Source organism: Ammospiza nelsoni, chromosome 6 (assembly GCF_027579445.1).
Source record: "Ammospiza nelsoni isolate bAmmNel1 chromosome 6, bAmmNel1.pri, whole genome shotgun sequence".
NCBI classification, from domain to species: domain Eukaryota; kingdom Metazoa; phylum Chordata; class Aves; order Passeriformes; family Passerellidae; genus Ammospiza; species Ammospiza nelsoni.
In genome coordinates this window covers 46,835,557-46,852,399 of record NC_080638.1, presented here as the reverse complement: position 1 = coordinate 46,852,399, position 16,843 = coordinate 46,835,557, and the positions used below count along the sequence as shown (strand labels likewise).

The following is a 16,843-nucleotide window of genomic DNA, read 5'->3' as shown; positions in this document are numbered from 1 at the left end:
ATGGAAGAACACTTGCTTAGATAAATTTCTGAAATAAATTTCAGTCACACCTTCATTTTCACTGAGAGAAAAGTCATCACATGAAGACCTGTTTCATCACTCTCCATGTGCTTTTTCCTAACATTGTACATACTAAGTGTCCAGTATGTTGGCTCTGCTGTTTTGTTGAGCATTCCTATACTTTGCTAAAGAAAAAACAGTTTTTATAATTATTAGAAATAGAGAAACAAAATTGGAACATCTCTACAGTTCTTTGCTGTGATGACAGCAGAATCGAAAGATCAAAGGAAGCAAGAGAGGAGATGATGCCTTTTATGCATTCTGGAAGTAAAACTGTATATTAAAATAAATTCTTAATTATGTCCATATGCAAAAATTTAATTTCTGATGTAAGCAGCACAATTTTCCAGGGTTTTTGTGAGATCTGGACATACACAGTATCTTAGATCAGTCATCCAAAACCAACAGGTATTATCAGCATAATACCCCAACCCTAAAACAGAAAAGCATTAACAATGGAAAACGATCTTATCTAGAAAAGAAGCAATGAGTAAGTCCTCAATAAGTTTATTGTTTAAATTTGAGTTTACAAAGGGTCCATGAACAAAGGTGTTGACAGGAAAATAAACCTCTGATGTTTGTCGATTAATGTCCAAAAAGAAGACAGAGGAGTCCGGTAACTTTATTTCAATAAAGGGCACTCCTCATGGGGTCTCTCAGAATTGTTAGGGGATGCAGCCTCCTTTTTATCCTAATTTCCTGGCCAAATTTCCCTCTCTCTTTCCTCACTGGCTGAGGCACTTGAGAGGTACAGACTTCCCAAAATGTGTAATATCCCCTTCTAATGTATACCCCCCTCGTTCTTCTTTTTCCTTGTGTCTCTGTTCTTTTTCTCTAAATCCAGACATGTAGGACAGTCTTGAGTGAGTAAGAGTCTGTGTCAATTAGTGGAATTCCTATGGAATTCATGGTCCCCCCCACTGCTTCCTTCACCTCTCCATATCTGGCCCACAGTTTGTTTGGAGACATCTCCTTCTCATTACTTTCAGTGTAAAGAAAAAAATGGTTGAACACAAGGTCAAGATGCAGAATGAAAGTTGACAGTCACACCAAAATATACTTTTCCTTCCATCAAAACAGATTATGAGAATGCTTTCCTGTACCAACTGAAAAGGGTGGGCACTTGGCACATCACAGGATTGCAAATACAAGTTTTGAAAACTGACAATTTTAGGATCCTGTGAGTGAATAAGAGACTGAATTTCCCAGCTGAAGCCTTTTACATGAAATAAAATGATGCAGTAATCAATTAAACTATCAAAATGAATCAATAATTTATAATGGTTTTGCAAACCTTCCAGGTGTGCAAAGCTCTACAGTCTGCTGGAATGAATGTGAAATAGGACCAGGAGCATAATGCTACCTCTGGCACTGACTCACAATACCCTTGAGGAAGTCATTCTGACTGTCTGCATGTAATAATGGTGTCATATAGCTCATTTGGGTGTGAGCAGGCTCATTAGCTAATACTCGATATTGCTGTAAAGTGCAAAATGTTTTGTGAGTGCTCGGTATTGTTATTTAAAAAGAAATAAACAGGAAACGTCAGTCAGGCAATGTCATCACTGAGACATAGATCACTCAATGAGTGGCAGCGACACAGTGACAATAAGAGTGACCGAGGCTCGAATAACAGCATTCTTGATGGTTAGAATGCCTGCAAAACCGGGGTTTCTCACAGCTCTTACACAACGCAGGGCTTTAGCCACTGCATCTCCTCATGGCTCATTCCTCCTTTAGGCACATGAAGCATCTCTTATGAAATACTGAGATCAATAGACAAGAGAGATCCCCATTACGATAATCAAGCTGATCGCCGATCTCCGGGTTACTTCTCCTACGAGCCGCATGCGTGTATAAGCTGGAGTGTGAGGGCAATCCCCGGCAATCCTCACGGAAATCTTTGGCGTGCGGCTCAGCACCACCTTGGCTCCTCTCATTTCGGCTCGGCTGCCCTACAGCGCACCCCTGAAGGCGTAACCAGGCACGTTCAGCCCATCATAATTTAACCCCAGCTTTCAGCAGCCCTCTCTGGGGATCCTCCCTGCTGACGGAGCTGCGGATCTAACTGGAGCCAGCTGGGATTCCCCGGGCAGGGCAGCCTCGGCGGGCAGGGCCTGGAGCCGCTCCCAGCATCTGCCCCTGCGGCGACCCAGGATCCTTCTCAGGGCGGGCTGGAATGTACTCCTTCACAGCGCCGCTTCGTGCCGAGCCTTCGGGGCATTGGGTGGCAGCCTGAGAGCGGCGCAAAAGCAGGAAACTGGCTGCGAGGGCCTGGAAATGAAAGACGCACAAGGAAATGCCGTTCTTCGCCCGGAACAAGTATCGTGCCGTGCCAGAGGCCCCAAGCAGCAGGCCCCAGAAAGGAGAGTCAGAGGCCCCGAAAAGGACAGCCTGACTCGGCCCCTAGGCGCGGCTGCTCGCACTGCACCGAGCGCCGCTCCCCCCGCGCTCCCGCACAAACCCCGCCTCGCCTCACAGCCACGCGGCTTTCCCGCACTCAGAATGGCCCCAAAATGGCTTCACTCGCGGCTCAGTGCCCAACTCCAGCATGGCGACACGCGCCTCACCAGCCCGCCGTGCCCTTTCTCAAAATGGCAGCTGTAGCCTTCAGCCGGGCGGGGCTGCCCATAAAGGCTGGCAAGGCTTCCCGCCCTCTTTTCCCCTGAGCAGGACGGCGGCGCTGGGCGGTGCCGGGCGCTGCCGCCCCGCCCCGAGGCAGGCGGGCGGCGCGGTCACGTGCGCGCGTTGCCGGGCAGTGCGGAGGCGCCGGGGGCCGGGGCGGCCGCGGGAGCGGAGCTGGGCCGGGATGGGCTGCGCGGCGGTGCTCTGGGGCGCGATTCTGCTTGCTTGCAGCTGCGGCCCGGGGCCCCCCAGGGTCGGTGCCGCTCCGCTCTTGGCGGCCACCTACGTGCTGGATGATGCCAACGGGCTGGGCAGGGAGTTCGACGGGATCGGGGCTGTCAGCGGCGGCGGGGTGAGCTGCTCCGCTGGGGATGCGGTGCTGGTACCCTCCTCAGCGCGGCAAGGGGCACCTGGGCTGGGCATCCCGGCAGTGGGAGCGTGTGGTGGCTTGGGCCGGGGGTGTCGCGGAGGGGAGCCCTGAGGACTGGCGGGGTGTGGGGAGAGCCCCACGACTTGAGCGGGGTCGGCGGGGGAGGCCTGGGGGCGCTGAGGGGAGCGGTGCGGGCGGTGGTCCCGCTGAGGGGAGCGGTGCGGGCGGTGGTCCCGCTGAGGGGAGCGGTGCGGGCGGTTGTCCCGCTGAGGGGAGCGGTGCGGGCGGTGGTCCCGCTGAGGGGAGCGGTGCGGGCGGTGGTCCCGCTGAGGGGAGCGGTGCGGGCGGTGGTCCCGCTGAGGGGAGCGGTGCGGGCGGTGGTCCCGCTGAGGGGAGCGGTGCGGGCGGTGGTCCCGCTGAGGGGAGATGGAGCCGGGCTCCGCTTCGCGCCACCTGTGCCGTGGCTTTTCGGGGTGCCCAGGGCCAGCCGTGTCCTGGGTGCTGGTGAATGAGAGCTAAGCCGGGCTGGCTTTTTATGCAGAGGGTCTTAGTAGTCCCTACGTTTTAAAATAAGCCACAGCCGCTCGTCGTCTATCGTGTGGTCTAGGCAGCAGAGCTGTGAGATTCCCGGAGCTTTTATCCCCTTTAGAAGCTGCTGAGTTGCTTTCTTTGGCCTCCCACCTGTGTGCCCTGTGAGCTCCCCTTGCTGTGGCATACGGTGAGCCAAAGCAGGGAGAGCTGAGTAGAGCAGGAGAAATGGTGCTGGGAGGGAGCTGCCTTTTGCTTGTCATAAAGCCGTGCGATCCCTTTGTTTCTCTGCTCTTTGGACTCTGTTTTCAGTAAATTCCAGGTAACTGGAGTACAAGGCAGTTGCAACCTGTGAAACCAGAAAGGCACAGCTGAAGGTTTAGAAACAAGTTATGAAGGACTTAGCTGAGTTCCTGATGCTATAATTATTTTTGTAGGTTTATTAGCTCTGTGAAAGGCATAGAATGAAAAGCTGGGATGTAGCTAAACATTTGAAAGTGGCGTGTCACATTTTTACGTTTTCTTTCCGTTTTAGGCCACATCTAGACTCCTGGTGAACTACCCAGAACCTTACCGCTCCGAGATTTTAGATTACCTGTTCAAGGTAAAGTTGGCTTCACTGCTGCAATAACGTTTTGTTTCATGCAGAATTTCTTACTGTGTAAAATGGGAACTCCTATAATATATTCTATGCTGCTTGAAATTAGACAAAATCCTATGTTGTCAAGCATATATTTTAGCGATGATTGTTATCAGAACCTTAAATTTTAGGTGGTGTTTTTGTTCAGGAGATTGTTTCTTCATATTGTTGTGAAAATTCCTTTTGTGTTTTCACAATGTGTTTTGAAAATATGTTTTCAAAAATGTGTTTAACTATATATTTGATCATCTGTGGGGGCTAAATCATAAGTTGTTTCTGTGGCTAAAATGGGGTGTTTAGCTGTTCATAGTGATTGAAGCAAGGGGGTCTTAGAGACACTTTGGATTTTTTTGGAGTACAGATAGATTAACATACCATAAAAATTACTCTGAAGGCTGCAGGTTTGTAACAGCATATCTATTCTAAAGTAGTTTCAAGTACAACTGCAGTGACTCTAGAAGGTGTAGGAAGTTCATTGGTTTGGAAGCTGTGTTAGTTAACAAGTGTAACCTGCAGAGTTACCCAACTTAATATATGGTGAGATTATTGCACTGGACATTAATAGCTTGTTTTGCTTTTGGCACTGTAAATTACTCTGCTGGAAGAGGATGTCATGTCACTTTCAAGTAATGCAATCCAGATGGCTGGAGGGGAATAATTTACCATGCAGTTTAAAGAATTAATTTTCAGGGATAGAGTAAGGTGTAATATGTGCCTGGGGAACCAAAGCTGATGTTTTTTTTTTGAGACTAAAGCTGTGTGTTACTAATATGAATGTTCTGATTAGGCATGTGGTAACAGAAAATCTAGAGAGATCATGATTATCAAAGAACTTTTGACATACTCTTTTACCAAAACCTCTTAAACTGTCTTGTTTGGGAGGGGTGTACCTTACCTCATTCTCCTTGTCTTTTAGTGTCAGTCAACTTTCATGAATGGGAGAACAAATGTGTTAGAAGTTTAAAACAAAAAAAAAATGTCAAAAAGAGAAATGGTAAATTGAAAACAGTTACTTTGTTGTTAAAAGCAAACAAAAATCCCAGACTTGTAAGCAAAAAGGCATGTCATGTATGCAGCATTTTTTAAAAATCAAATTGCATTCTTACATCTTAAAACATTTTTTTAGATACCAAAATTATAGTTGGGTCATTCCATGGAGGAGGCCAGCTTATTAGTGGTTGTTAAAATAATGATTAATTGTAACTTCTGGCTTGAGCAACTCTTAAGCCACTAATGGCTGGAAGAACACATTGGCAGTCAAATCACCTGTATGAGCTTGAGTTTTATATTTGGCTCCAGCAGCCAGATGCCAGGGGAGGGGGATGGTGGACTTGCCAATTGTTTTCCAGTGTGGTGGGTTTTTTCTTCTCTTGCCTATCTGTCTGTAGTTTCCAGATTATTCCTGACCTGTATGTATGTTCTTTCACATAAGCAGTGTAACACTTTACAAACAAGAATAAAAAATACTGACTTCAATAATTTGATTTAAAAAGAAAACAAGTTTGGCTTCTAATAACATTAAAATACTGCTGTGTTCCCCATGTATTCTGTGTTCTGCTTTATCAGTGCTTTAGTATTTTCTTGAGCATAATCTATTTAAAATCTGCATAGTTGTGGAGAAGTGTTGTTAATGCTGCAAGAGTCAATAAAACTGTTTAAAGATCAGTGTACTATTTATCCTGGAAGATTTTCTTTTGAAGAGCAGAAATTCATATAATCTCTTATAACATTTATAATAGGTGCTTAAAAAAGTAAAAAAAGGAATTTTCAGCATGCTCAAGATGGTACACTAACTTACCTCGTTCTTCTTGTTAACAGCAGGATTCTATCTGTTTTTCTGTCTCTTCTTTCCACAGCCAAATTTTGGTGCATCTTTACATATTCTCAAGGTAGAGATTGGAGGTGATGCACAGTCAACAGGTATGGATTTTGCATGAGCAGCATTTGACTTCTGGTTTCAGTGATGCTGTAAGTAACGTGTGCTGCACAGGGAGCCAAGGCACGGAGATAGCTGAACTGAGCTGCAAAAATCCCTAATGGCTTGTACAAGAGAGATTCACACCTACATTCTGGAAGCAGTTCTCACTATCCTATGGTTAATAGGTTCCATTCTAGAGCAAATGAATTCTGTTTTTTCCCCCCTATTGCAGGTTTCTGAGTTGCAGAGCATTTCTCACACACAAGTTTGGCAATACCAGATAGTTTATAGCTTAAAAGCATGAAATGCAAATGCATCTGATCAGAAACAGTCACATTGCTGTGGTTTAATTAGCTGATATGTTTCACTAGAGTGGCATTGGCTGGAATAGCCAATTCCAGTAGGCAGGAATTTTTTTCTTCCTGTTGCAAATGAAAATGTCTTGATATAATTTGCCTAGCCTATCTAACTACATTTACATACAGGAGGAACTGTTTAGTAACTGTTGTGACCAAAAGCTGAGAAGCAGAGACTACAGCTTGTATATTTTTTTGGTATTTTTTGGTATTTTTCTTAAAGTAAATCTGGCCACATCAGACACAGTTAATAAATAGCATAGAATTTAATTTTATACTTGTATATATATATATTTGTATACATACACATTTTTTCCTGTAATGTCTGTGTTTTGTATAGTTAGATACTGTTTTTCATTCTTGTGTTTACCTCACAAAAATTAACATGCTGAAAAGTACTATGCTGGATTTAAGAGCTTGGCAATGAATTGCTGGGTGGAGGGAATGGAATCCTCTTGAGGCATGCACAGACCTTCTCTTCAAACACTCTTACTGCTGGCTCAGGAGACTGTCACATGTCCCATTGTGTAATGGTCCAGTTTTGAAAAGAAGAACAATAAGATGCATATATATCAATGCACTAGACTGCAGCTCTTCTTCTGGCCTGAGAGGTGGGATCAGGAGTTCATTTGAAATGTGATCTGAAGCCTAAATTTGCAATCTAATTGTTCTATGTCCGTGACAAACTTACCATTTTTAGTAAAGTAAAAAAAATCAATCCTATTTTCTGTGATGAAATGTGCTGTTTCAGCAGACTTCATTTAAACAAAGTTTCATTAGGAAAGGTCTCTGCATACAATTTGAAATCAGTTGCATAATTGTTGCAGTCGTGTACAAGTTGTTACTTGACTTTTGTGTGTAATGATTTCCCATGCAACACTGATTCTTTTGCACCTTTCTAGTTTGTTTACCTTTGCCTGAGGAAATTCTGCACCTAGTGTTAAATTCCAAAACCTTTTCCTACAGTCACAGAGCACCATGAAAGTTATAAACTAGGTATTTTGCTGTAAAAATAAAAAACCCCACAACCTCTTTCCTGTAATTGAAAAAGATCATGGTAGTTCCTTTCTTTTCTCTCCCTGGCCTTGTGCAGAAGAAACAAACTATAACCTTCTTTTGTTTGTTTTTTGGTTTAGAGATAACTTGCTTGCATAATGATTTTTTTTCCTCTTAATCTTAATGCTGTAACATTCCTAGTGGTTGTTAGTATCAAGATATGAGACAACAGCAAATATAGATTTAGTGTTATCATAGCTAGGGATAGAAAATGCCTAATAGTTAACCACATCTGATGTTAAGAGCAGGCAAAACCTCTTCAATATAAAAATATTAAAATTATGCTAAGTTAACATGCTAAGAAAAAAGGGTAGAAAATCTTGCATTTACCTCCCACTATTCCTTTGGCTTTGAAATGCATACCAAGGAACTTGTGAACCATGTAGGAGATACGTGCCTGCATGCTGTGTTAGTGAGCAATGCAGCAAACTTTATGATGTGTAACAGATTGTGACACAGAAGATAATTGTGAGCTGCCTGTCCCTTTCCTTCCTAGACGGCACTGAACCCTCCCATATGCACTATGAGAATGATGAGAACTACTTCCGGGGCTATGAGTGGTGGCTGATGAAGGAAGCCAAGAAGAGGAACCCCAAAATTAAACTGATTGGTAAATTGCTTTGAGCTTTTACATTTAAATGCCTTTTTATTCCCCTGACTAAATTACCTATCTGACCCTTAGTTAACATTTTAATGGAGAGATGTTTTGATGTTGCAGTAGACAAAATATAATCTCTAATATTTGTTAAGCTTTTCTTGATGCTTGTTGTGTTTTACCTTGTTACTGTAGCACAACATCCTGACAAGAAGCATAAGATAACAAATCTCTCATAATTTGCTTTTATTAAGTAACTAATACTTTTAGTATATTGCAGCAATGAACATGATTGATTTATCATGAGAGATGAATTTCTGAATAATTGAGTAAAACAAATGGGGAGGGATAAAGTAAAGTTACTGCAAGCATAAATATGTAAATCTTACACACACTGCATTTGATTGAATGTTCTTATTACAAAACAATCACACACCTCTTCTTCACTGTAGTAAAGAAGATTTTGGCCTTCTGATATGTCCTACATATGTGGTTGAGTTGTAAGAGGAGTTTCCTCTCTTCCTGTTTTGATTGTGAGTTATGTGTATGTTGTGACATTACAAGTGTGGAACCCTAGGCTGTATTTTTGTATTTTGGAAACACAAATGTGTTTCACATGAAACAAGGTAAGAAGTCTATTGGTTAAAAGATGTCTTAATTTCCTCAACTTCCAGGGGGCTTTATCATATCCAGCCATGAAGCAAAGCTTGGTGCAGGATTTGCCAGTCATGTTCTGTTAGGTCAACTATTTATGACTAATTGTAATTATTAATAATATCCCTCTTCCCTCACATCAAGCTCTCAATAAAGGAAGGAGGGTTTACTTTTAAATTAGCTTATGGTATCTTATACAAGTTGGCTGGATGCTTAGCAGCATCTGGTTAGATTAATTTGTTTTTCTTATTTACCACAAGATCCAGTGAACAGCTGAGACTTGGAAATGATTTTTCATTATCCTAATCTTCCTCCTTCTGTTATGATCAGATCATCATGTCTTCTTAAGTTCATGTTCATGAGATAAACAATTTTTCATGTTCTGTATTGACCTTTGCTGTAGCTTTGTAAATATTTATCCTAAAATCTTTGGATTTTTAAACTAGTTAGAGCTAGTACCATAAAACTGACAAATTATATGTAGTCAGTTGTTCTCTAGTAATGAATGCTTCCTAGCTCATTAAAAAAAGCAGCTATTAATTGTTTGAATTGTTTGATCATAGTTGGTATTAGACATGCTCTGCAGTTGGAGAAGTTACATTTCATTGCCTTCGCTGGAACCAAGCCAGTTTCAAGTGCATATTTGTTCCTTCATTTCAGGCAGAGCAAATTACAGCTTGCTCTTTAAGCTTATTGAGTAATGTTAGCCAACCACTTACCTTATTGGTTTGTTTTTCTTCTCTCTTTCCAGGATTACCTTGGGCATTTCCAGGATGGATAGGGAAGGGTGAAAATTGGCCCTATGACTATCCAGATATCACTGCTTACTATATTGTTTCTTGGATATTAGGAGCAAAACAGTATCATGATTTGGACATTGATTATATTGGGGTCAGTAAAGCAAAATTTCTTGTGTATTTTATGTATATTTTATCTATCTTCACTCCTAAAATCTTGGTCTTGCATCTCATTGTTGATGATCGGAGGAGGAGGATGGCAAGAGAAATTTTTTTTGTAATTGCAGTTTCATCTTGTACTGTTAGCAGGGGAAAGACAGTAGTGTTAGTTTACAGTCCTCCTGAAATGATGGTTGTTAAAGCAGAAAAAGTGTCAAGTGGTTCCTACCTTCCCAGTTCTAAAACAGTTACCAAATAACTTGAGAGTTCTTTTTCCTTTTCTGCCTTTTGTTCTGCTTGCCTTTCAGCAGTTACCACATAACAAAAAGCATCAGTTAACACAGATTGAAAGTCAGCTAACATGACTTAGCATAAAGTATGGTTGTTATTTTGCAGAGGAGCAGTCCTCTACAACTTTTTGCATTTTTACCTGAGTCATTTATAGTAGATAAAACTTCATGTTTTACAGTACAACTATTGTGGTGTCCTATACTGCAATATAGGGAAGTAGTGAATGAATGTCTGAGAAAAAATGTCATAAATTGGAGATGAGAGAGAGAAGTAGACAATCTGAAAAAACTCTTCAAGTTCACTGTTTGAGCAAGAAAGTGTGTCTAGGATTTCTCTAAAATCAATCCTATACTTACTGAACACTTATTTTGGAGTCCTAAATGTTTTGATATGAGAAGTTTAACTGCAGAAAAGCTGAAAATCACTTCAGCAGTCCAGAACAAAGCTTCTAAAACTGTGGTTCCCATCCCTTAGAAGTCAGATGTTTCTGTTGCAATGTGGGAAGGTCAGGATCTCTGCTGTATCTCCTGGGGAATGCATCCCCCTTGGTGTTGCTGGCTTATTTCAGTTGGGTCAGTCTTGCACTGTGGGTAACATAGTGATACTTCAGCACTTCTGTTGTTGGGAGAGGAAGAACAATTGCTGTTACATTTTTCTCTGCCCTGCGTTCTTGGAGTAGAAAGTATGTTCTGCTTACTTCATGTGTTTGAGTAATATTGACTTCAGTGATGTTACTTCACAGTAATTAGCTTTCTAAATTCTGTCCTTCTAAGAAAAGGGAATTTCTGCTTATCCAGGCAATGTGATATTACATGTTGTCTCATTTCTTTGTGGGTATAATCTGAAATGCAGGGAAACATTGAGAGGTCTGTGAAGGCTCAGAAACTGTCAAAACAATTTCAATGTCATTATGGTTGTAGTTGGTTAGTCTTTATTACTCTTTTTGCTGTAAGTACATGTTGTGTATCACTATTTGCTTTATGATGAGATGAGCCTTGCACTAAGTAATGTTTTGATTGACTCATTCTTGAAGTTTCATGTTAGCATTTATAGGAAGATGTAGAAATATCAAAATAAATTGTGTTTACTCCTAAGCTAAACCTTTATTGGAGTCACAGTGTTCATGTTGCAGTTCAAAAAGAAAGAAAAATGGTTTCTGCCTATGTGTGTTATAGGCCAGAGGGTTTGGTAGAATGGAAAATCAGTGCACCTGCTTTTGAATTTTCAGCTGTGTTTAGCTTAAACTCTCTTTCCATAAAAGATGGAAAATTTAGAAATTAGCTCATTTTGTGTCTGTTTACTTAAAATATGCTTTTGTGTTGAAGCTTGGATGTAGCCCTGTGTAAGTTAGAACAGTAAGCTTCACAGATTTTGTTCAATATGTTAGTTATTCTGGCTCTCCTGTGCCCATGTATTGCAACAGGGGCCCATTCATTAGGCCACACCTTGAAGCCAGAACGTGTTTCTCAATGATTCCTAGCAAACTGTAGAGCCATTGGTAATGTAACACTGCTGCCATTGTGGAGCTCAAGCAGCTCTAGCATTCTTGTCAGCGAGAAGGCAATCAGCAGACCTTAGAGAAAGATAAACAAGTGCCCACTATGAACTTTCATACTGAATTTTCCCCAGAAAAGCTGATAACAAAATCAGCCAGCACTTCCCTCTAGCACACGGAAACCATGGAGCTGATTAATGGATTCTATAATCTTACCTATATATAAATGAAATCTTTTAATTCTCCATTGACGTATCCTGATTTTTCTAAATGGATTTTACTTTCTCTTTATAGATATGGAATGAAAGGGCATTTAGTAGCAAATACATTAAGGTATGTATTCTTATTTCTGTAAAGTGCTTGTCGTACTGTACACAAACAATTAGCTTTCTGAATTTGTGTAGGAAAGGGACCATAATTCTATGTCACTTACTGAACTGTGTTTCTTGTAGTTGCATGCATGGAAAGATTACATGTTCAGATATCTAGATTGTTTATTTTGTCTGTCTGAAACTGTTACTTTGAACTTTGGGCATGTCAGTGTGTGCTAAATGCTTCTAAATTTTTATGGAAGCTTCAGTTGATGCTACTATCATACAAAATTAAATAATCTTTATAACAGCTTGGATATAGCTAGAAGTCCAAGATCTAGAATTGCCTAAAATTCTGTGGCTAAGTTCTGTGATAACAGTACCCTAAATATTGCTATTAAATCACAGTAAAGGCTTTGTGTTTTTAACTTTGCAAAATTCAGTACCTTTTGTTCTAAAAAGCTGGAAGAACATAGTGTTTCACATAAACAACCTTAAGATAGCTGTAATATTTCTCACTACTGAATGCTCCTGCAGTGCCCCCTGCCCTGCTTTGAAAACTCTCTTCTCTTTGTTACATTGCCTTGTGGTGAGATCTTAAGCACAAGCTCCTGCTTTGTTCCTTTCCTTGTTTTTGCTTGAGGCTAAGACACAATGGCATTACCTCTTCTTAAAAGCAAACAAGACTCAGAGAATCATAGAATGGCTTGAGTTGCAAGGGACCTTAAAGATCATCCAGTACCAATCCTCCTACCATGGTCAGAGACACCTTCCACTAGACCACGTTGCTCAAAACCTCATCCAGCCTGGCCTTGAACACTTCCAGGGATGGGGCCATCCATTCAACCTTGTTCTGTCACTACATGCTTTTGTAAAAAGTCCCTCTCTGTATTTTCTTGTGGGCTCTCAAGGTATTGGAAGGGAGCAATTAGGTCACCCCAAAACCTTCTCTTCAGGCTGAACAATCTCAAATCTCTGTCATGTCACCTTGGGGCTTTCTTGTCTGCTTGTCTTGGCGTGCTCATGTGGCAAGAAAGAATATGGAGAACAAACTGTTGAGTCTAGGACCACCATCCTTCTTTATAGCTTTTTGAACACTGTTGAATTGGCTTCTGGAGCTGAATATTTAGTTGAAAATTTGACCATAAAATCACCCAAGTATTTACTGAAAGGTTTTGGCCTTCCTTCCACTGTTAACTGATAAGAGGTTTTTTATTGAACACCTGTTTTACCATTCATCCTCTTACAGTGTCACTTGGCACCACCTCTCTCCTCTGCACTGTAGTTCTGTTTGCCATTTCGCAAGAGGGCAATATATTGAAATGTACTGCTGCACACCAAACATTTTCTGTAATTCCTGTTAAATACATCACAGATAAGCTCTTCGTTATCTGGCTAAGTTTTTACTTGTAAAATGTTATTCTAAATACTTCATCCTCTAAGGCACTAGTTATGTTTCTTAATAAGCAGAAAAAAAAAAAAGAAGAAAGAAATGGAGACTCTAATGCTGCTAAGTTCTTGTTCAAGAAAATCCTGTTCTTTCAGTTATATGAATACTGTGTGTGAGGGAGCTGTTCTGCAAATGTGGAGTGTGTTTTGGGTGCATGCAGTTCTGTGCCCTTGGTAGTTCTGTGCCCTTGGTACTTCTCTTTCAGCATGGAAATTCTGAAATCATTCATTTTGTTCTTCTGAGCTGTCTCTGTGGTTAGGCAATTTTTCTGAGTGTCTAGGTAGCTAGAATGCTTTAAATTTCAAGGACCTTCTAGTATTATGAATTTTTCTTTTGTAGACTTTGTGTTTCAAAAGTTTCAAACAGCTGAACAGAACTTCATTGTTACTTTTCTACTTAGTAAGTTTTATGTCCTAATTAGTTTTAGATCTAGGCTTTGATTGTCATCAACATTTAGACTTTTATTTCTGTCCTTACTTGACTACATGAAAAAGAGAAATGTTCCCTATTCTTTTTCGCATTGCCTGAGGGCTATTACAAGAAATAATTTGAGGGTTCATGCCCACTGATCTTTGAATCAAGTTGCAAAATCTTTTTTATGCATGCATGCACACAGTGCATCATTCTTTTATAACGAAAATTGAAAAAAAAATTTAGACTGTGGACTGGGTTTTTTTCAGATGCAGCTGTTTGTACAAGCTGCTGAAAATATATTTTTAAATTTTTTTTTTAGATTTCTGGTTTGAATTTTCAGATAGCACCAGCCCTCTGTAAGTGTGGTTTGTTCTTAACTGTTAAGGCTGAGTATATTTTGTATGAGTGTATTTTACCTAAGAATTTCCACAGACAAATGTGAGCTGTTTATCATCTTTAACAGTGAAATAGTAAAGAGAACCTGGAAAGACAGAATAGGAATTCTTTTCTGCTGGCACGTTTGAATTCAAAGTTGGTTGCCCTTAGTTTTGTTGTAAATATGCAATTCTAGGTTTATTCATTGCTTTCCCTGAAAATTAGTGAAACATGAGAACCAAGTAGTGGGAAAATTTAAATATTAAACTTAAAACATCAAGGATATTTTTTTTGTTCAGTAAAATGGGCAGTGAAAAAATGTTTAGGTGCTCCTCACTTGAACAGGACAGTGTTTGACAGAGATTTCTGTTCTTGTAGAGAGCTGCATGGATAGGTCTTTTCTATTTTAAAACTTCAATCTCTGTTTTTTCAATGTACTTTTTTGGGGATCAGGTTAACTTTTGCTTCCGATTACTTGGGGATGTGTGTCCACTTCCACATTTTAGCCAGCTGTGACTGTTAGATTAGCCTAACATGACTGTCTTGATGATAAATCCATTACTTTTGTGTAACAAATTACATACATGCCAGGGAGTCAGTATATTGAGAGTGTCCAAGTAAAATATATGCGTTGTCATCTTATTGCAAAAGCTCCATACCTTCTTGGTGATTTCTCATGGACAGCTCCTCACAGCACTGCCAACAAACTCCATGTCTCCCCTCACCCAGCTAACCCACTCTTTTGTAGCACTCATCTTCTTATTGGACACAGCTGTGGCCTGTTAAGGGCAGGCCTGTTCCTAATCTTTGGTGATAGGTACAGCTGCAACTACTCAGGTGTGAGATTACCTTCTGCACTATCTTTATTTTCTTACTGCTATCCCTCCACATATCTGTGTGCACTTGCGGTGTCAAAAGTTATCCAAGTGATGAGAAGCCCATTTTTGTGTAATGACCATCTCAATATCAGAGGTAACCCTTCAGTTTTAAAAATACTTACCATTAACTTCGTCTTAGTTGCCACCATAGCTCTTGTTTGGGAAGTGAGAACTTTTCTTATCCATCCTGGTATGTAAATAGACTCCTTCTGAAGTTCCTGTTTTCAGTCTTAAATTTCATGTTGCCTCATTGATGAAGGCTGTACTTTAAGTGGTGTTGTCTGTTACTAAGGTGCTCCGACATTCTTTGGACAGACTGGGTCTGTGGAACGTTGGCATCATCGCTGCGGATGGAGATTGGAGCATCTCAAATGAGATGATAGTTGATCCCTATCTTAATGAGGCTATTGAGGTAGTCGGGTAAGTGTGGGAGAAGGGAGGCCTTTTAAACATCCCTTCCTATCTCTAAGTCTTCCTCTCCATTTTCAAGAGTCATATATTCTTGTTTCATACTTCCTAGCTGTTTCCATTTTTTCCATCATTGTGTACAGTGGTGATGGATTAGTCTTTCTTGTCTTTCTCTCTTTCAGTTTAGTACATGTGTAAGCTGACCTTATCACTCTTCTATCATTTCTTTCAAGTGTCCATTTAGGAGCTGTGTTTTAGGCTTCTTAGCACTAGAAAATGACAGGAAACTTCTAACTAATCTGCATGTGCATGTTCCAGGTCAGAAAAACCTTAGGATTGGATTCTTGGTCTGCAACTGGTTTTCATTTTGGGTGAACTTGAGCTTTCAGAGTGGAACTTATCACCCTGGGACTTTCTGTGGCTGCAGCTGAGATTTTTCTGGTCATATACTAGAGCTAGAAGTTTCTGTTTCTTGTTTAATTTCTGATAACAGATAATATTAGCAATGCATGCACTGACAGTAACTTAGAAGTAAAAACAAGCACCCAAAGTTTGTAAACTAATACAGCCTATCTCAATTTTTTCTGTTGGTTTTTCAGCAAATGTCAACTCAACTGTTTACCTTCACTTTTGTTCCATAATACACTTTTTTACTTGCTTCTGGCAATTTACTCTGCTGCTCTGCTCTTTTTGTAAACTCTGGTTTCTCAAAATTATATGCAGTTTTTACAAAATTACACGTTCCCAGTGGTAATTATCTGTGCAGATACAAATTGCTCACTTGTGTTACATTTGTTAACTTGTTTATCTTTGTTGTTAACATTACTGTGATAAGAGCATTCTTGTGGTCACTCATGTCCCATTTATCCTCTGTATGTAAGGAAGTATGATATGCTCATACAAGTTTAAGTGAATGCATGGCTGAAAGGTTATAGCAAGTCAGTTAAGTGAGGATTTTATAAAGAAACTGCTTTCATATGTGTTAAGTTTGTAAACATCAATCACCTGAAGGTGGCTGTTTGAGAAATCCTGATTATAGTGTCAGCATAGAGTAACTCCTTTGGTCTAAAATAAACTTAAAAAAAACTTTCTTTGGTTAGGCAAGACTTGTAGCTCAACAGGTGCATTAGGAAATGTTTTAGTAATGATTTCCATGACAATACAGCTTGAAGAATGAATGCACTGACTGTGTACAGCTCTTGCTTCTTTAAGAGCTTGGCAGAATCAAGGACAGGAGAACTTGTTTTTGTTTGTGCCTTTAGAACCACAGACATGTTTTAGTTGTTCTTTAAAAGGGAAGTTCTTTTTGTCAGAGGTTTTTCTTGAATGTCATACAGATTTTTCCCCAATTTCCCCACCACCACTGATCACAAAAAATGAAGTGTTAAGTTTTCCTGTGCAGGAAACTTTGGTTTTGTTATCTATCAAGAAATTAAGGTTAGTACAAAACACCAAGGTTAAGAACACCATGTTTCTTAACCAATGCTGACTTTAAGGTACTAACTACCATAGAGAGTTCTTGC

General features: G+C 40.4%; 1 protein-coding gene across 2 annotated transcripts in view; it reads left to right on the top strand.

Moving 5' to 3' along the window:
- Positions 1-2,611: 2,611 nt before the first annotated feature.
- GALC (galactosylceramidase) overlaps positions 2,612-16,843 on the top strand; it is a 32,467-nt gene continuing 18,235 nt past the window's right edge. Inside the window, exons 1-7 of one of the 2 annotated variants that reach the window (XM_059474523.1) lie at positions 2,839-3,037; positions 4,119-4,187; positions 6,080-6,143; positions 8,050-8,163; positions 9,554-9,693; positions 11,779-11,817; positions 15,205-15,332. In XM_059474523.1, coding sequence (XP_059330506.1) covers positions 2,870-3,037; positions 4,119-4,187; positions 6,080-6,143; positions 8,050-8,163; positions 9,554-9,693; positions 11,779-11,817; positions 15,205-15,332 — 722 coding nt within the window. In that variant the 5' untranslated portion in view covers positions 2,839-2,869. Of the gene's footprint in view, positions 3,038-4,118; positions 4,188-6,079; positions 6,144-8,049; positions 8,164-9,553; positions 9,694-11,778; positions 11,818-15,204; positions 15,333-16,843 lie in introns of both variants that reach the window. The other variant, XM_059474522.1, reaches the window with a different exon arrangement.